Source organism: Ictidomys tridecemlineatus, chromosome 8 (assembly GCF_052094955.1).
Source record: "Ictidomys tridecemlineatus isolate mIctTri1 chromosome 8, mIctTri1.hap1, whole genome shotgun sequence".
NCBI lineage: Eukaryota > Metazoa > Chordata > Mammalia > Rodentia > Sciuridae > Ictidomys > Ictidomys tridecemlineatus.
Window position 1 is genome coordinate 16,705,804 of NC_135484.1, and position 26,899 is coordinate 16,732,702.

The 26,899-nt window shown below is 34.1% G+C and overlaps 1 protein-coding gene across 7 annotated transcripts in view; it reads right to left on the reverse strand.

Moving 5' to 3' along the window:
• Window positions 1-474: 474 nt before the first annotated feature.
• Tab2 (TGF-beta activated kinase 1 (MAP3K7) binding protein 2) overlaps window positions 475-26,899 on the reverse strand; it is a 72,168-nt gene continuing 45,743 nt past the window's right edge. For 4 of the 7 annotated variants that reach the window (XM_078018928.1, XM_078018926.1, XM_078018927.1 and 1 more), the window contains 4 exons: window positions 8,919-9,079; window positions 8,612-8,705; window positions 7,295-7,375; window positions 475-2,479 (listed from right to left, as the gene is read on the reverse strand). In XM_078018928.1, the coding sequence (XP_077875054.1) occupies window positions 2,337-2,479; window positions 7,295-7,375; window positions 8,612-8,705; window positions 8,919-9,079 (479 nt within the window). In that variant the 3' untranslated portion in view covers window positions 475-2,336. Of the gene's footprint in view, window positions 2,480-7,294; window positions 7,376-8,224; window positions 8,287-8,611; window positions 8,706-8,918; window positions 9,080-26,899 lie in introns of all 7 variants that reach the window. The other 3 variants (XR_013424789.1, XM_078018930.1, XM_078018929.1) reach the window with 3 other exon arrangements.

Genomic DNA, 26,899 nt, shown 5'->3' on the forward strand with positions numbered 1-26,899 from the left:
CCTACCAGGTTTAAATGGCAACTTAAGGCAGGCCTTTGTACAGCTACATCACAGAGACCAGCAAATGCTACCTCATTCTCTGTAAGCTCATAAAAACTGTGCCATGACACTGATAGAGCCCTTATCAACCATCTGACAACCCAGCATAAATGGTCCAAGAAATCAGGCTTGTTTTTAACAATGGGGTAAATTTTCAAAAATTTAAAAACAGAAAGTCATAACACATTATTAAAAAAAGCTTTGTTTTGGCTTAGCTGAAATCTGGTTGCTATCAGTTAACAAGCAGCCTGGGGAAACTGACAAAAAGAATCTAAGCCATGTAGCTTCTGAACACCTGGTGTCCTGAGAGGACTCTAGAGGGTGAAGGTTATTTTTAACTTTTTTTTCCTGATCTCCATTAACAATTAAATGTTCTATTGGGGTACAAATTATTTCCTGTCCCACAAACTTTAAAAACAAGGCACAAAATCCACATTAGAATATAAGTTTTTTAATTTTTATAAATAACTTATCTGTTACAAAGACAGTTTACCCAGCTAAATCACAAAACCATCAACTCAAGATATCCAAATTACGTTTTATTAATAAAACAAGTAAAAACTGATTTATCAATCTTCACATAGAACTGCAGATGAAGCTGAAAAACAAGGCCTATTTTTAAGACAAAATGCATCCAATGTAAGGGCTCTGGGTCTACTGCCTAATTACCTAGGATTGTCATATTTCTTTCCATATACATAATGTAAAGCCTGGAAGCTGAGGCTTTAACATTCATAGAGATCACTGTAATAATCCTGATTATTTAAAACAGCCACTTGCAAACATTTACAGTGGGTGACAGTCTACATTACCTCCTGTCTTTTACTGTATTTCAGCACTTCCCTTAGCCCCATTCTAAGCACTGATATATAGTTTCATAATTCTTTTTAAATGCATACTGTTATCTTTTCTTGATTCCATTGAGTTATATACATTCCTGATCATCTGAATACTTATTTTCCTTACAAAAATATATCATCAAAATAAAGAGATGCTTGAGGTTGCTTCAGTGTTCAAGTTTGCTTATTTTTCTTTTTTTCCAGCTTTTCTTCAGTTGTCCTAAATATGAATAGCCTTGTTTTATAAATACACGTTACTACCACCAAGTCAGGTTTAGAAACAGATTGTCCCAACAGTAAAGCATTTAAACTTCTTTCCAAATAAAAGGGCTGTCGGTACTGCTGCTGTTGCTGGTTTTGAAACTGTACTTTTCCGATAAAAATCTCCTGTGAAAGTTCTGCGGGGCACCAAGCAGATGAGGCACACTTTGCGAGTGGGTTAAAAGACCTTCTGTTTTAAGCTTCCCCATGGAAGACAAAACACCATGTTGTGCCACCCCACTTCTAAAGTCAGCACATAGTGTGACCTACTGACATAATTCTTGTAATACCTTCTGCAGTTCATTGTGCAGCATCTGTATGTCTTCACAGAACATCGGCACCCATGAGGGCAAAGTACAGGGTAAGTAGAGGAAAGTTATTTTGTGCATAGTTTCATTTCATTAATGCTTTTTTTATTTTACGACATTGCTTCTCTTAGGTAAGGCTTAAAAAGGGACATGATCGTGCTTAATCACTAAAAGGAAAAAAGAAAATTAGTTAACAAAAGGCTATTACACTATACATATAGAAATATAAGAAAATAATAAAGAAGAAATCACTTAAAGCAGACTCGAGAGATCTGTACAGTAGGAAAAGCTTTGGGGTATTTCACTGCATGTTTGTACAGACAATGCATGCTGCTTTCCTTTTCATCTTGAGACCCTATATTCTGGCTTCACAGAGACATTTTCAGGGAAGACAAAGACAAGGCCAAGAGTACCACAGATGTGTGAAGGTCTTCCCCTAGACAATGGCACTATGCGGCTGCAGTTTTTAAATAGTTAAACCTTGTTCCTTCTCTTGTATGTAGTGTTTCACTGAAAGCTTTAAAAATAAAAAAGCTATCATTCTATTTCTTCCTCCTGTCAAAATTCAGTAGTGACACGAGGGGAAAAAGTAATGGGAACACCTTGGCATTAACAGTGAGAATTAGCTCCTGGTAACACTGTACATGGTCAGGCAGCAGGCAACCAAGTCTTCCATCAGATTACCTTTCAGGTGATGGATTTCAACTGCCCGTGACATTATACTGAGGTATTATTAGCTCTGTGGGCTGACACTTAATATTAGCACAACACCATCTTGTCACACCTTCCATTTGACAAAATCCTATGTAGCAGTGAAATGTTGCCCCGATGACAGACTAGTTTCTTGAACTTTAGACGTGGTTTTAGAGAAGACATAGGGCCTTCTGGCTCAGAAATGCCGTGGCATCTCGCACTGTTCACAGCGGATTAAGGCTGGATGGTTCAAAAAAGTACAGGCAGTGCAATTCCACTGAGCCCCTTCATCGTCGTCTGCGTCTTGAGTCTTTGGTGTTTTGATGGTAGACCTTTGATCTGTAAGAAAGAAAAAATTTATTTTAAAGGCAAAGATTACAAAGTCTAACAAATTACTGGCAACTCTAAATATGACTTGTACTGCATTGCATGAAGCAGTTTGTTAATCAAAGGAAGCTGAAACTGACACGTGCTTGACCACTCCAATCTTCACTGAGCTGGTACTTCTCTGGGGAAGAGCAACACGGACATGATAGAACCACCCCCACATCTCCTTAAGGGAGAAAATAGCATCATTTCCCCTAATTTATAGCAGAAGAAAGGATACCCAATAGCAAACTTTCTGTAATGTCACTTAAAATCGTGAAAGTGTCCAACTGCAAAGCAATACTGAGCGTATTTACGTCTCATTTCTCACTGAAGTCATCTTTGTATTTCCACTAAATGTTCTGTATCTACTGAAAACATTAATCTTGGATAACATAAATCAAATATAGAGAACTAATTTCTTATCTTATTTAACTGTATCAAAAATAGACCTTGAAGAAGTACATCAGTATAAAACTTCTACCAAATTTTCTTACTTTTTAAAAATCACATTTACTATGGTAGAATAGAAATGACCTTAGGTAGTAGCCTTTTCATTCTGTTGAAAAGTTTCCTTTTTGTGTAGAAGCTCTTAAGTATGATGCATTCCCATTTATGTATTTTTTGCTTTTGTTGCCATTTCCAAAAAAAATCATTGTATAGAACAATGTCAAGAGGTCTTTTCCCTATGTTTTCTTTTAGTAGTTTTATGACTTAGGTTTAAATCTTAAATCCATTTTGAGTAAATTTTTGTATACGGTGTGAGGTAAGGTTCCAATATCATGCTTCTACTTGTGGATATTTATTTTCCCAATCATTTTTTTAAAGAGACTATCATTCCCCCATTCTGTGTTTTGGGTAATCTTGTCAAAGATAAGCTCACCACAGATGCATGTATTTATTTCTGTGCTCTCTATTCTGTTCTACTACTGGTCTGCATATCTGTTTTTATGTCAGTATCATACTGTTTGGTTATTGTGGGTTTGTACTTTATTTTGAAATAATGGGGTCTTCTGTTGTTCCTTTGGCACCCTGAAAGTTAATCTGTGAGTTACTTTGAACAATATTAGTTCCTCTAATCTGTGAATGGAGGATGCTTTCCATATGTGTATTTATTAGTTTCCTTCATCAGTGCTTCTTAATTTTGGTATATAAACATTCCACCTCTTTGGTTAAGTTTATTTGTATTTATTCTTTTTGTTGTTACTGTGAATGGTATTGTTTTCCTGATTTTCCTTTCACAGTTCACTGTGTATAGAAACCTAATTGATTTATTTTCTTTTTTTTAAATAAGCTTTTCATATTTTTTAAATATTGTTTTTTTTAGTTATACATGGACACAATATCTTTGTTTATTTATCTTTTATGTGGTGCTGAAGATCTAACCCAGTGCCTCATATGTGCGAGGCAAGTGCTCTGCCACTGAGCCACAACCTCAGCCCCTAATAGATTTTTAAAAAAATTTTTAGTTGAACATGGACAATACTTTTATTTAACTTATATATTTACTTTATGTGGTGCTGAGAACCCAGTGTCTCATGTGTGCAAGGCAAGCACTCTACCACTGAGCCACAACCCTAGCCCCCTAATTGATTTTTGTACGTTGATTTTGTATCTGTAATTTTACTACATTCTTTTATTAGTTTTTTGTTTTTGTTGTTGTTGTTGTTGAATCTTTGAGGCTTTTCTACATATTTGTTGTCCTATTTTATCCTTGGGAAATACACTGAATGGCCCCCAGGGGATGCCTGAAATCATGGATCACACTGAATTTTATATATACCATGTTTATTCCTATACCTATATTTATAAATTAGGCATCATGAGAGATTAACAATAACTGATAATAGAATAATTATACTAATATACTGCAACAAAAGTTATTTAAAACTTACTGCTTTTCAGAACATGGTTGACTGTAGGTAACCAATATGAAAGCAAATGCAGATAAAGGGTGACCACCATACAATCCTGTCTTCTGCAAACAGAATTTAACTTTCTCTTTTTTGATTTGGAAATCTATTGTTCATTTTTATTCTCCAATTGCTCTTGTTAGGACTTTACACTGTGTTGAAAATGAGAGGACACAGTAGGCATCCCTGCTTTGCACTAGCTCTCGTAGTGGGAATCTTTCCATTTTCTCCCACTGACTATGATGTTATCTGTGTTTTTCATACATGGCCTTTAGTATGTTAAGTTCCTTCTACATCTATTTTGTTAAGAGTTTTAATCATCAATGGATGTTGAACTTGGTCAAATAATTTTTATGCATCTACTCAGTTGACCACAACAGCTTTTACTTTCTATGTGTTGTATCACACTGACTGATTTCTGTAGGATGAATCATTCATTCTTCCATCTTAGGGATCAATCTCAATCATGGAATATGATGCTTTTAGTGTGTTACTAAATTTGGTTTGCTATTATTTTAATGAGGATGGGGATGGTAGCTCAGTAAAAGAGCACTGCCTAGCATATATGAGTCTCAGTACTACAAAAATTTTTTTTAAATGAAGATTTTATGCATTCATGGTTCAGCAGGTATATCACTTATGAAGATATCTATATCTGGTCTGGAGCTTTTGTTGTTGTTATTGGGAGATATTTTATTACAGTTACTTATTTGTTACTGTGTTCAGGCTACCACTTCTTCAGTTTTGGTAGGTTATATATTTCTAGGGATTTACCCATTTTATAGGTTATTGAGTTTGTTGGTGTAAATACACACACACACACACACACACACACACACACAGTAGGTCCTTATAATCCTTTTATGTTTGAGGCTTCTCTCTCTGTTCTAATTTTGAATCTTCTGTTTTTCTTAATCTCTCTAGCTATGAGTTTGTCAACTTTATTTTTTCAAAAAATGTTTAGCTTCTTAATTTTTACATTGTTTTAAAATTCTCTGATTTATTTTTGTGCTACTCTATTATTCCCTTCCTTCCACTAACTTGGGGTTTAGTTTGTTGTTCCTCTAGTTCCTTGAGTATAAAGTTAGATCGTTTATTTGTGACCTTTCTTCTTTTTTTTTGAACTTACCTCTTTGTATTGTTTTTGTTTGATCTCATAGGTTTTGATATGTTGTTTTTGTTTTTCTCAAGATACTACTGAAATTCCCTTTTCATTTCCTCAAAGACTCAATGGATGTTCAAAAGTGTGTTGTTTACATTTACACGAATTTTCTGGTATTATTGTTAATGATTTCTAGTTTCATTCCACTGTGGTTGAAAAAGATAATTGGAATGATTCTTCTTAAATTTGACTTAGTTTGTAAACTAACACGTTGATCTACCCTGGAGAAGGTTCCATGGGACCTTGAGATAAATGTATATTCTTTTGCTGTTTGGTAGGCAGTTCTATATTGTTTGTGCTTTCCTTTTGAACTGATCCTTTGTCATTTATATGTAAAAATTATATATATATAAAGACTTTCTTTGTGTTTAGAGGCATATTTAGACTTAAAAATCTATTTTTTTCTGATACAACCACTCATGATTTCTTTTGGTTACCATTTACTTGAAAAATCTTTCCCATCCCTTCACTTTCAGCCTATGTATGCCTTTAAATATAAAACAAGTCTCTTATAGATAGCACTTTGTTGGATCCTGTTTTTAAAAATTCTTTTATTCCATATTTAAGGCAATAATTGCTAAGTGAAGACTTATCACCATTTTATTGTTTCTAGTACATTTGGCAGCTTTTTGCTCCTCTTTTTCTCTTTTGCTATCTTCCTTTTATGATTTTTTAATAGTGAGTACTTTGCTTTTCTTTTTATCTTTTCTGTATCTATATCAGGGTTCTTCTTTGTCATTAGCTTGACACTTGCATAAAATATCTTTTAACTCTTCGTTTCTATTTTAAGTTGATGATAACAACTTCAATTGCATACAAAATATTATACTATACTTTCAGCACCCTCATCCTGTCATTTTGTGTTCTTATAGTCAAAGTTTGCTTTTAAAAATACTGTATATTAATATAATTTTAATATTTTAACTTTCATATTAAAGTAAATTATACACCATGATTGTAATGTTATAGAACCTGTATGTATATGTCTACATATTTACCTTCAGTAGTGTGAATTATGCATTTTATTTCATTTCTTTACTATTTTAATGCCTGGATCAAAACATACAGACACATTTTGACATGTGTCAATTTGGTATTCGTATATTCTGTGACTATCAATGATGTAAAATGACACCAGGAAACATTTTTTGAAAATCATTCATCTGGAATTCAGGATATTTTGATTACATAAAGTCATATCAATATTAAACAAAATAGGACACTATGAAAAAATAAACTTCCCTAAAAGTGTCATCATTTATCTAAATTGAAAGAATACAAATTTTTGCCCTTGATAATTTATTTTAAAACCAAGACTTGCTATTTTGGGAATACAAAGTAATCTCTAAGGTCACATGTATTGCTATTTTTTTACTTTTTTATTATTTTTTTTAGTTGTTGATGGACCTTTATTTATATGCAGTGCTGAGAATCAAACCCAGTGCCTTACACATGCCAGGCAAGCGCTCTTGTTACAACAGGAGCCACAACCTCAGCCCACATCTATTACTTTTAAGAAGCTAAATACATTACACCTTTGCACCCTCCCCAGCCCCCAGCATATAAATGAAAATAAACAAACATCTTCCTAATAAAGATCCAAGAATGCCAAAGTTTGAAGTACTTCTAGAGTGGAAGGTTGTTAAAAATAAAAAGTTTCTAAGATCTTGCTTTTCAAAATTAACAGTTTTCACACTTAATGGATACACTAACCTTTGGGTTTTGGTGGCACAGGACCTACAAATCCAATATTGTCATAAAAGTTATGAATAGCGCTGGGGTTAAAATGTGGTCCTGAAATATATAAAAAGTAAATATATCAATGTTTATAGTCCCAAAATACTTATTTTTTTAAAGCAAGCATTTCTTTCTAAAAATGCTACAGTATAAAACCAAAGAAATGCTTTTCATTATCTTCATCTCTATCTCAAATTATATGTAAGATTTCAAAAACATATTTCAAAATATAGGTATAATATAGCATTCATACACAGAGATAAATGTTAAATTGGGGAAGAAGTCAAACTAAAGATGATAAGAAAGAATTAGAAGTGACCCCTGTTCTATGTTACAAATGAAAATAACATAAAATTTAAAAAGTAACTTTAAATTATCAAGTATGGACTTGAACAACTACAGAGCCTGGCCCCAAGTAAGTATAAAAACCTTGTGCTAATGTGATATAATGGTTCAAATTTTTTACTACATGAATAACATCAAGGATTATAGTTTCTAGACTAGCCATTTCTTTTCTTCAAAGTTTAAACTGCGGTATTTTTCTATGAGTGTTTCAAGATAAACAGCCAATATTTTTTTTAAAAATTTAAGTAAAATCAATCATCTTTCAGTTTAATGAATGTTGGAAGACACTCCAAATTAAGACTGAGGATTTCTTTTTTATTAATTTCCTTCCTTTCCCTGTTTTTTCTATTTTATATATTTCTATTATTTCCCCAATTTCAGGATTAAAGTTTTAAGTGATAAAATTCTGCTTTAGTTTTCTATGGAAATGAATTAAGTCATAAACATTTTTTACTACAATAAGAAACTATAGCTATTAATAGCTAATTATTACTGCTAATAACTGCTATTAATAGTTTAAATATAAAAAACTATCATTGACCTACAAATGTATAACCTTACTTTCATCATCTTCTCTATTTTTTTCAATTAAGGCAGTGCCATTGAGATGGGAATGCATAATTCTTGAAAGGACAAAAACAAAACAGTTACACGGATACATCTGTTAATTAATAAACATCACAAAAGATTCTACACACAAAAGCAATACAGCTGACCAAAAGTGGATCTGAAGTATATAAAGTGTATCAAGTGACTTCTGAACCAAGTATATACTTATTTTGGGGGGGCAAACGAGGCAATAAAAATCTAATGTTTCTTTAGCATTATCATCTGGCTCCGCCCGAACTGAGGTAGTAAAATTATGACTGATGAGTTCGTTCTCAGCCACAGGAAAAGAGTTGGCAGATTAATTCAATGAATTTCAGCTGAGTGTGCACTGAACTTTACCTCGGGCTTGAAAAAGATCAATTTCTTTGGTTAAGCAGTCAATGTCAATCTGGAGTTGTCTATTACAACTTCTCAACTGCTGCATTTCTTCGAGCTGAAAAATAATTCCATGTCAGAAAGATTTGCATTGAAATCTCATGTTATTAGTTAAGAGAGAATGGAGTTTTTGTCAGGGGAAGGTAAGGACAGAAAAACAAATATGAATTAAGAACATTTGTAGAAAACTACATCAAGTCTTTTGACATTATGGCATACAGCCTATTCTCAGGTTCAAGCACAGAGGTCACCACAGTTACATATGACTTACCGAGGGTATTTGGGATATGGAATTTGATCTTTTCAGGCGCCTTCGAGTTAGATTATTTTCCATTTCATTGACCTCAGATTTTAGTTTATCCAGCTTTTTCTTCTGAATCTCAAGTTCTCTTTGAAGTCGTTCCATTCTGGCCTTCTGGTGTACCAACAGAGCTGCAATACATATTAGTAAACATGAGGACCCGCCTACTTCAGTCAGTTAACCTTTAAGCAGACTTGGGAAAAGAAAACAAATGAATATTTCTGTGCCAAACAGGAACTGTCAAGAATCCCAAAACTACATTAAAACAAAATATTTTGAGATTAAACATTTAAAATTCCACAAATAATTGTTTTAATTATTTAAACAAATGTCACTTTATTTAAAAAAATTTTAGGATTTGGATTAAATCCACTTTATGGCCGAAGACAGTGATTTTAGCCTATTACTTTTCTAAAGATTCTAGTCTAGTTAACCTACTCATTGTTATCTAATTCATATCTGACATTTGGAAAGGATAAGCCCTTTTACTCCAGAGTGACATATTTGTTTTTTGCATGAGATATTCTAACATTAAAATTATATATATATATTTTTTAGAAGGGAGTGTGGGAATAGGGTGAATACATGTTGGTGTATGCAACAAGTAAAACAGGAAGACTGATTCAACAAGCCATCTGAGTGTTAACATTAAAGTATTCAAATTGAAAAGTAAAAATAATACCATTTAGAGAAATGACTTTTTATTTTCTTACACTCAGACCATATTTTGTGAAAATATTTTACACACACACACACACACACACACACAGAGTTTGTAGTACTTGGTATTGAACCCAGAGCTTCATGCATACTAGGTAAGTACTGTACCATTGAGCTACATCCCCAGTTCCCAAGATTTTTAAAAGAAACAAAATAAGCAATCAATCTTGAACCACAAACTCCCTGAGAAACTTATTAAGCTATGAAAACAGGGGTATGTCTTTTTTGATCCATCTCTGGACAACTGAACCCTCATCCTTTCATCCTTTAGTATACTGGATTGGAAATAAAGGTACTTGATCTACTTTTATAATGAGATAGCTTGGGATGATTCTATCTTGAGGAAATAGGCATATGGGAAAAAATACCTTAAATTTCTAGAAATAAAGTCAATTGAAATGAAAAAAGTAAAAAAGATTAAATAGAAGATTAATATTCAAAGACACAGTTGGTGACCTACAAGATCGATCTAAGAATTTTACCCAGAATGTTCATATAGCACTAGAAAACATAAAGGAGGAGTTCAAGGATCTCACATACAGTCATATACTATATATTGACATTTGGGTCAATGACAGCCTGCATACACAAAAGCAGACCCAAAACATTAGAATGGAACTCTAAAATTCCTACTGCCTAACACTTTTACTGTGTCTTTTCTATGCTTATATAGATTTAGATACACAGATACCTACCCACTGTTTTACAATTACCTACAGTTTTCAGCACAGGTTTGCAGCTTAGGAGTTAGAGGCTGCATCACACAGTTCAGGTATGTAGGAGGTAATAGCATTGAGGTTTGACTAAATACATTTTAGGATGTTTGCAGGAAAACATCAGCTAATGACATATTTTCAGAACCTATCACCATCATTAAGTGACCCATGACTGTACATCTAAAAAGGAATACCAGAAGAAAATAAAGAGGCAAGATGTGAAGAGTTACTAGCTGAAAATGTTCCCAAATAGAAGAAAATAACAAATTCCAGAAAATAATGGAATTATTTGCTCATCTAAGAATACAGATTATTAAGACACTTTCAAAGTCTGGGTGATTTCATCAATGATAGATGCCTGTTGAAATAACTACTAAAAATGCTTTTTGTTACGATGATGATGAAATACAAAGGGATGAAGTAAGATATCTGAGTAAATCTATCAAAGAGGATAAAAACCATGGTGGATGTGGGGAATGACTGAGATGGTCTAAGGGAAAGTGAAACTAAAATCTTAGAAAAGAATAACAAGAAATTGGAAGTATGAAAAATTAGAAAGTATGCTAAGGTCTTCCAACTGTTCAGAGGAGTATCCTCAAATGCTGCTAAGACAAATACACATGTTAGTTTCTAAATTAAATATACAGCTTCTATATTAAAATGTAGTTTCTAAACAGTAATAAGAATGTTTAGTTTTGTTTGGTTTCTAAATTCAGTGACAGAACAAAGACAAAGAGAAAAAATGTGATTAAGCCTAAAGAGCAAGTAAGGAGGTTTAAAGGAAAAAAATAGAAAACAAAACCAAAAAGCTGACAGAAGCAGTTCCAATTTTATTAGTAATCACAACAAAAGCAGCCCACTTAAAAGTATTGGTTGAATCACAAGAGATCAGCACACATATTTTAAAAATTCAGTTACATGCTATTTATAAGAAAACATTCCAAATATAGTTCACTCATCCATTCTTCTTAATAAACTGACAGCCCATTATGTGTCAGATGCCATTGTTAGCCATTTGGGAAATGAGGCAAAAGCCTCTGCCCTGGTGGGGTGCACACTACAATGGCAGGAGAGGCTGGGAGGAGGGTAAGAACAAGACTGCATAAGTGGTCAGTGAATTATACAGGACAAATCTGGCTTGTTTTGTGAAGAAAGTTTTGTTGGAATCAGCCTTACTCATTTGTTTACTTAATGGTTATGGTTTTTTCCTGTTATAATAGCACTTGAGTTGTTCTGACAGAAACTATGTGGCCTGCAAAATCCTAAATAATTTACCATTTGACCCTGTACCAGACCACATAGTGCCTTGCTGACCTTATTAAAAAGATTCTGAATAAAATAAAGACCACATCAATGCACAAAAAGGTATAAAATAAAAGGATTAAAGTAAGAACCTTGTACTTCAAGCACCACTCTCAGAGGCACAAAGTGACAGTAGCCAACTGTTGGAGGTCTGAGGACTGTGGTGCACTGAAGGCAAGGACAAAAGCCAAAGCCCAATAACCTAAGAAAAAAGAAGTGTCCCCACTTCTGGGTGATAATATGATTCCTTCTATTTATTTCCACACATCATTTGATATTTGACAACAATTTATAAGATACACATAAAAGCACGAGAAAAGCCCAACTCATTATCCAGAAATAATGCAACCAACAGAACCATTCTCAAGATGGGCCAGATGCTGGAAGTCTCTAATAGGCTAAAGGGTTGAACTTAAAAGGTAGACAATGTGCAGACAAAGAAGCACAATTTGAGATGGTAGAAACTGCAAATGAATCAAATGCTAGAAATAAAAAATACAGTAGCAGAGATAAGAATTCCTTTAACAGGTTTATCAGCACATGGCACACCAGTTCTGTGGTGATAGAATGTGAATGTGAAGACAGAAATGACCTATATTCAACTCAAAGAAAAAAGTGGAAAACAACAAAGAATTCAGGAGTTGTAGGACAACATGAAAAGCATGTGTGTAATTGGCAAGGAAGAAAAGAAAAATAAGACAGAAAAAATGTTTCTGTCTTGGCGCTGTAGCTTAGTGGTAGAGCACCTGCCTCGCACGTGTGAGGCATTGGGTTCTATCCTCAGCACCAAATAAAAATGAATAAAGACATTGTGTTCATCTACACCTAAACATAAATAAATAAATAAATAAATAAATTCGAGGGCTGGGGATATAGCTAAGTTGGTAGGGTGTTTGCCTTGCAAGCTCAAGGCATTGGGTTCAATTCCCAGCACCACACACACACACACAAAAAAATTAATGAAACAATGAATTATAGATCCAAGAGGCCCAGATAGCCAAATAATATTAAAACTAGAGAAAATACTTATGACACATACTAGTCAAACTACCTAAAACCAAAGACAGAGAAAAAATCTTGAATGCAGCTAGATTTTTTTTTCCCTTTGTGGTACCGGGGATTGAACCCAGGAGAGTTCATGCATAATAGGTGAGTGCTCTATCAATGAGCTACATCCTCAGTCCTTTTAAAAAATTTTTATTTTGGACAGGGTCTTGATAATTGCTCAGGCTGCCTTGAACTTGAGATCCTCCTGCCTCAGCCTCCTGAGTAGCTGGGTATGCTTAATATAGATAAATCATGCAAAAATAAACTGAAATAAAGCTAGTCTATTCACTTCAGAAATACCTCTTTTAGAAAATAAATTTGACTTTAGGATAAAATGCTTTATGAGACTACGAGGTTCTTAATGCTGAAAGGCAAAAAATGCTAATACATGATTCTCATTCTAAATGGAAAATCAAAAAAGATATTCTAATTTATTTTCCAATAGTGCATCATAAAGCATAAATTCCAGGATTCTTTTAGTCACAGCTCCTCGCATAATTCCCAATCTGGTATTTTTAATGTTTCTATCTTAATAGAAAATAACCAGGTTGAGTTACAGAGAAGGCCAATATTAACTTTTAATAGTGGGCAAAAATCTGATTTAAAGATTTAAAATTGAAGTAGCCTGTTATGATTTGGATCTGGAATGTCCAGCAAAGACTCATGTGTTGAAGGCAAGGTCCCTAATGCAATAATGTTCAGATATGGGGCTTTTAGGAGTCATTAACCTCATGAAAGGATCAATTCAGCATGGTTGAATGGACTATAGGAAGTGGTGGAGACAGCAGGAGACGAGACTTAGATGAAGGATTGTGACCTTGGGGACTATATATTTTCCCCAGCTCTTTCCCCTCCCATTCTCTGCTTTTTTTTTTTTAAGAATATTTATTTATTTATTAGTTGTAGTTGGACACAATACCTTTATTTATTTATTTTTATGTGGTACCGAGGACTGAATCCAGGGCGTGCATGTACTAGGCAAGCTCTCTAACGCTGAGCCACAACCCCAGCTCTGCTTTCTGACCATACTAACTGAGCAGTGTTGCTCTGCCATTCCTGCCATGATGTTTTGCCTCACCAAAGCCAATGGAACCAACCAACCACCATAGACTGAAACCTCTGAAACTGTGAGCCAAAATAAAATTTTCCTCCTGCAACTTGTTTTTCTCAGGTATTTTGTCTTATCAATGGAAAACTGACTAACACAGAGCCACAGTTGCTACAGGTATAGCTATGAAGGAAATGGTTTTGAAATTAAACAGCAAATTTTTCAGAACATTTCTGAAACAGAAAATACTGCATCCTTGGTAATTCACAAAGAGAAGTTTTTGCAATGGCTAAAGATTTGCCTATGAATAAGTCTGAGGTTCTAAAGTAAAATATTGCAACTCTCTCTAGTAACTTAAAATTATTTAAGAGGTACTTCTTTCCAGTTTTAACAAAATTTCAGTTACAAAGACTGTATTACTTATAAATGACATACTCGGTTTAGGATTTCTTAAGTGTGTCTCTTAGTTATGAACAAGCTAAATGTGATATGAACACAGTATAAAAGGGCAATTTCTTAGCAATTCTTTATGCCTCTAATTACTTTTCACTTATAGGTTGGGGTTTTTAGATAGGAATCTGAGGAAGATAAACTACAGAGACGAAAAGGAGGTTAATGTGAATTTTTAAAATAATTATGAAAATTCAGCTAAAGCTAAACTTTCTTCTTTAGCTGCGATTTCTGCAATTTTAATCTTTGTTGTACAAAATATCACCCAATCCCTATACATTATGAAACAGTATTGTCAGCTTTATTCTGAAGAAGGATGATTATAGTAAAAACACTTCTGTTCTAATCAGCCTCCACCAAATGACCAGGGAGAAACACAATTATACTTCCAGGGTACGAAAGAAGTGGATGTTTGGGGGCTTTCAAATAGAGAGCTACAGTTGCTGAGGGAGGTTAGAAATTTTCATCACTGTTACGGAAAATGACTGTGAATAGAGACTTGAGAAAATTACTTCTCAGGGCTCCCCCCCCCCCCTTTTTGGCACATAAAGAAACTGTTTTAAATGAAATAATTCTAACCACATATCGTGATGAACCAGGTTGATGAACATCTACTAATTACACATGAGAAAAATTTGTTGTAGACTTCAGTGAGGGAAAATTTTCTCCATCCCTTTTATTTACATAGATTAATACTGACTTAAAAAGCTAAGCTATAAAGATGGAATTATATTAGCCATGACTTTAAAGATGGTTGACTGCACATTGTACTTCAAGAATTTTCTGTTTCCTGAAAGCCCATGAAAATGACAAGAGGAATAAAACTGGTTTAATCCAACAATAAAGAACAGGAAGAAGGCAATTAATGGACAACAAATTTCAACAAGTTTCTAGAACACTAAAAGCAGATGAAATGACATAAACTAATGAAGGAGAACAGAGAAACCTACAGTCTTGTGGACAAGTGGGCTGCTACAAAGAACAGTGAGCAAACTTGCCCTGCAGAGACTTACCTATTCAGCACAAAGCAGTCTGTCAAGTGCTAAGTCTCACTTTCATATACAGGGCTCTCAGCCAGCCTTCACGACACTTCCCTCTTAAATATGAACCATCTGCCAAGTATCACAACACATTTGAGGAACGTCTGACGCATGAAAGAACTGAATGAACAGTGAGAAAAACTAAACCAGATTAAGTGGAGATAACTGAGAGAGATGAGAACTTAAATTCTAATTACTGTCATTAAGAGATGAGAAATAATATTATATCCATAAACAACTGTTATGAAAAAGAATCAGAACCAGCACTCAGAAATCAAAAACATTAATGCTGAAATGAAAATTTCATACATGGGCTGGACAAATATTAAGGGAATTTCCTAAAATGTAAAGTAGACAAAGGTACACTATATTGAGGATATGAGAATAAGAAATAAATAGAAAGTTGGTTCTTCAGGAATTTAAACTGCTGAAGAAGCAAGGTTCTATAAAGAGAAAGCATGGAAACTAATGAGGACCAGAAAAGAATTTTGCAGGGCTGAAGGGAGAGGTGCTAGCTTTTGAAAAGGAGGAGTCCACAGAATGTGGGATGAGATGATTTAAAAAAAAAAAAAAGAGAGAGATCTAAGCTTAAACATAACATGGTAGAGTTTCAGACTACTAGGACAAAAGGAAGATCTTAAGTATTTCCAGAAAGAAAAGAAATAGGTTACAAAGGCACAAGAATCACATTGACATAAGATTTCCTCTTGTCAGGGGCAGTTGGTGGCACGTTCTGTGGAAAAAATTTTCATCCAAGAATTCTACACCAAGCTAGAAATATGAGGGCACTTTCAGACATTTAGGACTTAAAAATAACTTAATTCTAAGTCTTTTATTAGATATTTGAGATGTTCTAGCAAACTGAAGGCATAAACCAAGAAGGAAGATAAGATCTAAGAGATGGTAACTATAAGAGTGATAAAAACCCAGAAAGCTGTATCAAAGATCTATATAATACAGATAAATTACTTGGCTCTGTTGTAAACATTTACACGTATGATGATTAGACGTGTAATTTCAGTAAGTTCCTGGCTTCATAAGCATCCTATAAATCAATATGCTATATAATTACTGTGGTCAGAATGTTTGTATTCTTCCCAAATTCACATGGAGAAACATAATCTTCCAATGGTGCTATTATGAAGTGCCTTTGGGAAGTGATTAGGTCACCGGGGCTGTACTCTCATGAATGGGGTTAGCGCCCTCATCCAAGATGATGCTTGCTCTTCCCATTCCACTATGTGAGGATACACCAAAGGCATCTATGAGTAAAGGGACTTCACACAGAAGGCATCATGAGTAATGGGACCTCACTGGACAGTGAGTCTGCTTGTACCTTGATCTTGAACTTCCCAGCCTCCACAACTGTGAATAATAAATTTCTGTTGTTCATGAATTTTCATGAACAAAATGTCAATGTTATCTACTCTGAATATATATTATATAAGTAAAAATAAAGATGACACATGCTGGATAGCCTGTGTTATCAGCAAAAGCTTTCTGTACCATAGCAAGAAGTTAGCAAAAAAAGGTTTAAATAGTATCAATGTGTTTTAAAAGCTGTACTGAAGCTCTCTCTGTATCTATTTATATTTTATAATACATATAATGTAATTACATATAAATAATATACCTTGTATATTGAATATGCATCAATATGTCTATAAAATAGTATACCTTAAAATACATTGTTTCCACTATTCTGGAATTCAATATAATTTGAATAGTAATGAGGCTTAAGTTATTTTTTGCACTACTCATTCAAAAGAAATGAATAATTCAAAATAATTAATTAATACCATGAATGAAGCGTGAACAAAGATAAAGTTATGGAAACAAACTATTTCAACACCTTATACGTTATTACCTTGAAAGCTATAGGCACTAAATATCTATTAAATATAAAATAGTGATAATGATCTGCTGTTTCTTTTTCTTCTTGGCAATGGAGTGTCACTATGTTGCCCAGGCTGGCATCAAGTCTCTGTTTTGAGTAGCTGGGGTTACAGGCATATACCATCATGCCTGGCTTAACATTTTGACTTTTAATGGGTAGTAAATAGAAATATTGTTAAAAAAAAAAACCTTGATATTTAAAGCCTCCTTAAAGTTTAGCTTAATTTTTTTCACTTGATTTATTAATACACTGTAAAATATGGCAATACTTTTAGGTTGATGATATTGCGTATCAGTGGCTTCTTTATATGCTAGTCCTAGTGGTGTATTTAATATCTCAATAATATATTTCTTTATTTAGTTTTCTAAACTATTTTTCCTTCCTAAATAGATGAAAATGAGGAATTATAGATAGAGAAAACATATTCAGTACCTTTAAATCTTTTTAGTCAAAATTAATGGGCATAGGGGCTGGGGATGTGGCTCAAGCGGTAGCGCGCTCGCCTAGCATGCGTGCGGCCCGGGTTCGATCCCCAGCAGCACCACATACCAACAATGATGTTGTGTCCGCCGAGAATTAAGAAAAAATAAATAAATGTTGGGATTCTCTCTCTCTCTCTCTCTCTCTGTGCCCCCCTCTCTCTCACTCTCTCTTAAAAAAAAAAAAAAAAAATTAATGGGCATAAGTAATTAAAGCATGCAGCTCCCTCTTGTGGTTGAAAACTGAATTTTCCTGAATTTAAGTACCAGGGCTCTTAAACCACTCCTTGAGGTATTACAGATGTTTTATATAAAAAGCTTAGTCTTGACCCCACTTTTGTCACCTTCTAATGAACAACGGAGACAAGTTTACTTATTTTATTTAAAACTAGAAAAACACACTGAAAGTTCCAGATGATGTTAGTGTTAATAATTTTAGGCACTTTATAGTGTAAGAATGCCTGATTTCTCCAGAAGCTTATAAACAAAAACACAAGAGAATAGAATATGCTTATTAAAGAAATACCTATGCTACTGTACAGTGTATCAGGAACTGATGTATACAAAGATTTCAGGCTTATTTAAAAGGAAATAAGAAAACTCTGCCATTGAAAAACATATCAGTACTTATTTCTAGTATTTTTAGGTTTTTGTCTGTCATGATTTTACATGCCTAACTCAGGAATATGCTTCAGACCTGCCTAAGTTATCACACTTAGTACAATGTCAGCCTCCAAAATCCATATTTTTCTACAGTATAATTTTGTTGACAGCAGGGATCATATCTGTTTTATAAACTACTGTATTACTAGTCATTTATCTGATGACTGAATCACAAAAGATTCAAAGATGGGCAATTACTCTTTTAAATAAGCATTCTGTTTGCATCTATTTTTCCATTTTAAGAGCAAGTTGAAATTAGGTATTGCAACAGTGCTACAACTGGGCATATAATTGGGGAAGAGATGTATGAACTATGTACAGAACTGAGGAATGATGCTTAATCTCTAAAGACATTTAAATTATTTATACATATTCACATGTATAAATATTTATATGTTTATAAATAAGTTAGAAAGACAAGCATTGGTCCTTTAAACAGAACTGGTGGTGCCTCTTCCTAGATAATAATTTGTTTGTATTTATTTGTACATAATTAAGACTTTGCATATAATCTTATAGCATTAAGATAAGATACACTGTTCTAAAATATCTTTAGAAATTCTGAACACTTATAGATTTATATTTTAAAAGGGGATAATGATAAGCTACTTTCAAGTTTGTGATGGGATGCCACAGACCAGTTGAATGCAGTTCCAAGGAGCAATATTATAACTAAAATGAAAATATAGCACAAGGTTTCTATTCTTTTTTTCCAAATCTAGGAACAGGAAGACGTTTTCTAAATAAGATACAAAACCCAGAAGCCATAAGGAAAAAAGTTTAAATGTACAAAAGTAAAAAATGTATAAAACAAAAAATTTTACTGACCAAGTTAAAAGTAATTACAAATTAGGAAAATGGAGTAAACATCCTACAAAAACAGGCAAGTTTACAATATAAGAAATACAACTAGTTTAAGAAAGAAAACATGAAACAATGTTCAACCTCATATTTAAATTTTAAAAAAAGCACATTTTTACCTAGTTGACTGATAGAGGTGTATTTTCTCAATCATCTGTTTATGGGAATAAAAACTGGTATAAAATTTTATAGAGAGAGCCTCAAATTGAATCTGGCAACGTTTATTGTGGCAGTCACTGGCATCCTTCACTAAATATTCCTGGTTATTCTTCCCCGAGGTATGTGGCAAAATTACACCTTGCACTGCCACTGAATTGGGTGTGGCTATGGGCCTTATTTTATCCAAAGAATAACATGTCGAGACAGAAGCCTAGGGAAGCACTGCTGATCTGCTAGATCTCCTTTGTCATGGAAGCACAGACAGATATTCCCTTAACCTGGATCCTTGGGTAAGGATAAATGTAGAATAGAGCCCACTACCTAATCTGTAATGGACAAGAAGAAGTGTGAACTAGAAATAAGCCTTTGGTGTTTTTAGGATACAATTTGTTACTACATTATAACCAAGCCTAAATGATAAATCTATCAAAATTAAAAATGTACATATGCTTGGGCACAGTAAACTGTTCTGCTGACATACTTGGATATGGGCACAAATGTATATACATGAGGATTTTTATTACAGTACTATTTGTAAAAGCTAGATTAGCAACTATCTTAAAGATCATTAAGAAAAAACTGGTTAGATATCATGGTATAATACTATTGCAGTCATTTCTAAAAACGCAGAGCTGAACTTGTTGATCTACAATTCTCTTAAAAACATGAAGACAAAAACAAAACACAGAAAGTAAAACCCTACTTCATTAGTATAAAATACACAGACACTTGATAATTTCAATTTCCACTTGATAGTTTCAATTTCTAGACAAACACATAATGAATGGACTGTGATCAGCCACTGCTTATCTCTAGTGAGGGGACCTTTTCATCATATAGCCTTTAGTTTTCTGTGCATTTAAAACATAGCAAATATATAGAAAAATATTTTAAAAGTAATCCCTATTAGAACCTTATTTAAAAGTTGTAACGTCTTCTAAAATTTATATGTAATTACAAATAGCCAAATCCATCTTGAAAAAGAATGAAGTAGAAGAAATCACATCCAAATTTCAAAATTTACTATAAAGCAAGTAATTAAAACTGTAGTATCAGAATGAGGAACATACAGATCAATGGAAAATATTGAGAGTTCAAAAATAAACCCATGTGTTTACAGTCAACTGATCATCTTCAGGGGTTCCAAAATCATTCAAAGAGGAAAGAAAAGCCTTTTCAACAAATAGTTGGTTCTTAGCTCAAGCCATTAAACAGAAATTCACTCAAAATAGATGACAGAAGAAAACATAAGAGCTAAAGTTGTAATTCTTAAGGAGACACCATAGATTAAGACACAAAAAGCATGACCAACAAAAGTACACAAATGGGATTTCAGCAAAATAAAAGACTTTTGGGCTTAAAGGGCATCATTAAGAGTGTGAAAAGACAACTCAGAATGGGACAATAATTGCAAATCACACAAGGAGTTTACTTCTAGGATATACAAACAACTAATACAACTCAATAATAAAACTCTAGATCACCCAAATAAAAAGAGGCAAAGGATATAAATGGACATTTCTTCAAAGAAAAAACACAAACAGCCAATAAGCACATGACAATGATACTCAAGACCATTAGCCATTAGGGAAATGTAAATCAGAACCACAATGAAATACTCCATAGGCACCAGGAGGACAAGAATCACAAAATCTGATAACAGGAAGTGTTGGTGAGGATGTGGAGAGAGCAAATCTGCTGGTGGGAATGCAAAATTGGGCAATCTCTGTGGAAAACAACCTGGCCATTCCAGCAGTTAATATAAGATTATCACATGACTCAGTCATTCTGCTCATAGGTATATGCAGAAGAGAAATACATAAACACAAAAACTTGTACAGAAATGCTTATAGCAAAATTATTTGAAATAGCCAAAAGGTAAAAAAATACCAAAATGTGCATCAAGTGATAAATAAACAAAATACAGTATGTGTGTGTAGCTCATCTGACAGGAATGAAGTACTAATACTTGCTACAAAATGGATGACCTTAAGTGAAAACATCTAGTCACAAAAGACCACATAGTATATGTATCTACTTATATGAAATGAGCAGAATACAGAAAGCTAGAGAGACAGAAGTATTTTTGTGGTGGCCTGGGCTGAGAGTGGTGAAAGCTTATAGGGTATGGGGCTTCTTTTTGAGGTGACGTAAGTGTTTTATTTACTATTGGCTGTGGTGATGATGCACTTGTAACTGAATGTACTAAAAACCACTGACTTGAAACTCTGTAGAAGTGCACTATACATAGTACGTTAACTGTATCTCAATAAAGCTCTTAAAATGACTAATTTTTTTAAAAGAAAAAAATGAAAGAGATTTGTACATGCTGAAATGCAAAGATCTTAAGTTACATTAAACTAAAAAAATGTGCAACATTTGTTCTCATACTCAAAACCATGTCTCTTTATTATCTATTGGGGATTGGTTCCATTCAGATGTCTCTTTATTTAATCTATTGGGGATTGGTTCCATGAACTTTCCCCTGAAGGATACCCAAATCTGAGGATGCTTAAGAAGTCCCTTATATAAAATGGTATAGTGTTTCCTATAACACATACATATCCTCTCATAAATCATCTCTAGATTATTTGTCATACTTAATACAATGTGTTCTATAAACAATTGTTATATTGCACTGTTTAGGGAAAAATGAAAAGAAAAAAATCTGTATATGTACAGTATAGATGCAATCATCACAGGAATAATTAATTTTCAATGTGCAGATGCCCAAATTCATGAATGTGGCACCTATAGAGAGAGGTAAACTCTATAATTCCACATTTATGTATACATACATGGTATGTTCCCACTAAAAGAAGCACATATGTGTACATACATCAGTATATCCGTACACACGAATGAATATAAAGAGGAGGATGGAGGATTAAGAAGTGCTAATAGAGCATGGGGGTAGGAATGATGGTGGAATGAGATGGACACCATTATCCTAAGTACATGTATGTGACACTACTTTGTGTACAACGAGAGACATGAAAAATTGTGCTCTATATATGTACTATGAATTGAAATGCATTCTGTCATGTGTAACAAGTTAGAATAAATAAATAAATTTTAAAAAAAGAAGTGCTAATAGAGATTACCTCTGATAGTTAAATAGGGGATGAGGGTTAAAGGAGACACACTTTTATTGTAGTTTCCTGTTTTGGTTAGAATTTCTTTTACCATGTGCACATGTTATCTTCCTAATGATTTTTAAATATATTGGTTTAGTAATTTAAGAACTTACTTGCTAGTAGATAGATGTCTCCAAAAATAGAATATATTACTTTAGGTATTCAAGTACAGAATGGATTTACCCTTGGTAGCAATCCTGCAGGACTGAGTGTTGAAATAAGTGGACTGAATAACTTTTGGTACAGAATTGTACAAGACCCTTAAAGTCTCTTCCAACTATGAGATTCACCTCAACTTAAAAAGGCAGTCAAGTTTTAAGACTGGGAAGAATTGGCAAGTAGTAGGGTTAATTTTGAGGGAAAAAAATCCATAAGCAGTTTGATCTCAATCAATCTTAACTACTGAGTTTATTATTTAACAATGTGATTTCAATGTCAACATAGAGCTCTACCAAAAGGCATTCTGAATAAAGAGATGTATAAAGGTAAACAAAGTGGGGTTGGGGCTGTAGCTTAGTGGTAGAGCACTTGCCTACCATGTGTGAGGCACTGGGTTTTGATTCTCAGCAACACACAAAAACAAATAAAGGCATTCTGTCCATTTACAACTACAAAAAAAAAAAAAAAGGTAAACAAAGTAAAGATTTAGAAGTCTGAATTAATTTTGAAAAAAATATCTTGCTCAATGAATGTGTGTCACCCTTAGCATTATATTAAGTCTCCTTAAATAAAAGAATATTGTGAAGTCCACAGTCAAGGCTACTGCTTAATAGTTTATAACTGGGAAAAAAAGGTGTTAAAGTATCATTAAAATATTTATGATTTTATATATGCTATATTATTTTCAAAACAGTCTGCCAGCTAAGTGAATATGAATACTAGAGAAATGAGAATGAGAAATGATGTTCAGCAGTCATGTCAGTGGGCTAAGAGTTCCTGGCTTCTATAACAAAATGCACAAAGTAGGCCTTTTCCCCATCATGACAACTGGTCTGAAAGAGTAAAGTATTTTGTCCTTGTGTCTATAAATGCTGTAGTGGTACAAAAGGCATAGTACTATGAAGGGGAGGGCTCCAGAAAATCACAATACAGTGTGGATAACTAAGTATTTTTTCACTATTTTTCAGAAGTTAGGTACTCAGGAAACTGGCAGTCCAGCAGCCAGGGAACCTGCCTGAGTCCTGGCTGGCCAAATTTGGTTGGCTGCCTGCCTGCAGAAGGAATAGGTAAAGATCTAAAAAGGAAAAAGAAATTTTGTGCAGTTTGATGAAACTGGGAAGCAGTTCAACCGCTTCTCTACAAGTTCTATGGAATTGGTCAATTCACAGAAATAAAAGCCAGGTGATATACATATACAAATTTAGTTAGGGTGTGCTCAGCCAAAGAATATGTTAAGTAATATTACTTAATTCCCCTGGCAACTGTCCTCACCATGAGGAAATATAGGATGCAGAAAAGCAGTTAATAGAAAGTTGCTTTTAATTTCAAAGGGGGTCTGTTTTAGTCAGGTGGTCAGAATCAACCTAGTATCTGTGTGTGTGTGTGTGTGTGTGTGTGTGTGTGTGTGTGTGTGTAGCTATGACTGGTGACATTACTACCAATAGGCAATTTTCACCTCTGTATTTGCTATACAGAGGAAAGGTAAAGCCTTCATATCTAAACATTTTAAACTTAAAAATTTCTTCCCACATTAATTTTTTCTTCTATCCAGTACTGTTTTTTTTTTTTTTTTGGTATTGAAGATTGAACTCTGGGGCACTTGACCACTGAGCCATGCCCCCAGTTCTATTTTGTATTTTTATTCTGAGACAGGGTCTCACTAATTTGCTTAGCCTCTTGCTTTTGTTGAGGCTGGCTTTGGCTTTGAACTCATGATCCTCCTACCAGCCTCCCAAGCCGCTGGGATTACAGGCATGTGCTAACATGCCGCCACTCATTTTTGTCTGGGATTTCTGTAATAATTTAGTGACTCAAGTTTAATTTACTTCCTTTTAGGGGTGGTTTCGTAGTGTTAGACTCAGTGCCAAGTGGTGGGAGAAGCTTCGTTAATTTATTTTTTTCTTCTGATCACTTTATAGCAGGTAGCAAATCAAATAATGTATCTGTTTAAAACTCATTTTTTGAACATTTTTTATTATAGTATTTTTAGATTTCAAATGTTAGACCAAACAAAAAAATCTTGGTTACCAATTTTGTATGCTTCCTCCTCAATTTGGGAAAATATTTTCCTATGATTTCAGGACCTGGCTTAGTTTATTTCTTTAACAGTTTGTTCCAGGATCTTTGGAGAGATCAGCTTTATTGCAGGATGCAGAACTGTTTCTTTTATTTACACGGCTGGAATTAGGAGTTTGGGAAAGATCCTTTCTTAAATACTGGTTATCACTCAAGTCACTTCATTTAGCACTGTAGACAGTGCTGTATAAACTTTTGTATCACACATATGTAGGGTAGAAGCCTAAAAGATGCATTTTTTTCCCCCCAGAAAAGGACAATCCTTTGATTTGTCCTGAACCAAATTAATAAAATACTAGATCAAGATTCTGTTACTGGATGATATACAAATCTGTGTCCACAGTAAACAGAAAGCCACAAGTAGAAGAAAGGTTGTAGAGCAGCATCGCCTCAGTATGGGGTACACACACACAGATAATACCACAGCACACAGCCACATGAATGCTATGAAATCCAATGAATATGTAGTTATATTTAAAGAATTTATATGGTCGAGGTTGTTAAGTTGTCTGAAGGCTGTCTGAGTGGTGGATTCTGGGGAAATCTACTTTGGTAGGCTTTCTGTTCTCAAACCAGACCCTGCCCTTATAAGGGATCTTTTTTTTTTTTTTTTTTAATTTTTCGGTGCTTTACAAAGTGTTCTCTACATCAGTCAAGTTATTACTCTACTGCTTCAAGTTATTTTAAATTATACCCATTTATTTTGTTTTATTTCTCTACTTTTTTTTTTTAAGTTGGAAGTGGACACAAGACCTTTATTTTATTTATTTATATGTGGTGCTGAGGATAGAACTCAGTGCCTCACACAAGCTAGGTGAGCATTCTACTGCTGAGCCACAACCTCAGACCCTTGGTTTTGTTTTTTATGGAATGATATTTTACTAAATTCTTAAATTTAGGCAGATATGGTCCCCACAGCAAGTTATTTAATCTGTCTGCTCCTAAGTACTTTAATCTGAAAACAGGAATAATACTAGTATCTATTTTATAGTTAGTTGTGGGAAATAAATATTTAAGACTGTGGTGAAAACATTGTAAGCTTTCAGCAAGTATTAATTACTGTATATCTTAATATTACATTATTTACTCCCCATCCCTTGAGTAAATGTAAGCAGTGATGGAGAGGTAGGAAATGCTGGGTGACAGTTAAGTTTAGATAGGGAGAAGTCTCATTGAAAAGGTGATTTTGAGTAAAGACCTGAAGCACAGGAGGGGGCTGTGAATTTCTGAGAGATAAACTGAGACAATATAAATAGCAAGCACAGAAGTCCTAGGGTATAGCTTCCATGCTTAAGGAAGAGTAAGACCAGTAGTGCTAAACCACAGCGGAGCAAAGTGGTGAGTAAAAAGAAAGAAGAGCTGGTGGGCAGGAGCAGCAGAGCATGCAAGGCTTCACAGGTTTTACTCTGGACTAGGCAGCCATCACTTGCAGAGGAGTGACATATTTTTTGAAGAGCATATCCCTCCCTGGTTGCTAAGTTGAGAGAAGACCACAAGCCCGAGGCAAGGTGAGAGTCAAGTAGACTACTAGAGTATCTGTCTGAGATGATGCTGGCTTGGTCCAGAGTTACGGTAAGAGAATTCTTGAATACTTTTAAGGTTAGTGTTGATAGGATTTGCTGTCAAAATAGATGTGAAATGGAATCAAGGATGTTTTACAAGGTTTCTGTTCTGTTCACTACAAAAATTAAATTGCCAGTAACTAAGGTGGGACTGAGCAAAGGCAGAGCAAGCTGCGGGGAAGGTCAAAGCTGTTTCAAGACACAGAAAGTTTAAAATGCCTACTAAATGTACCAGTGAGAATGCAAAATAAGTAGTTAAATAAACCAGCTTAGAACTCAGTGAAGAAATTTAAGCTTGAGTTACCAATTTGGGAGTTGCAGGTATATAATGCTATTTAAAGTCTAGAGGCCAAATGAGATCACCTAAGGATTAAGTACAGAAAAAGAGAAGAGCTTTAGGAATTAAGCTGTGAGACTCTGATATCACTGGGAACAAAGAAATGGGAGAGCAAAAAGGTGAGAGGTCAGAGATGTGGGAAAACCAGCAAGGAATAAAAAAAGTGGGAATCCTAGAATAGTATTCTAGAAGCTAAATGAACAAAACATTTCATAGCATAGAGAAGAGGGAGACCTACTGTTTCAGATGCTGCTGACCTATAGATCAAGAGAGATGAGAGCTGACAGATATCCATTGG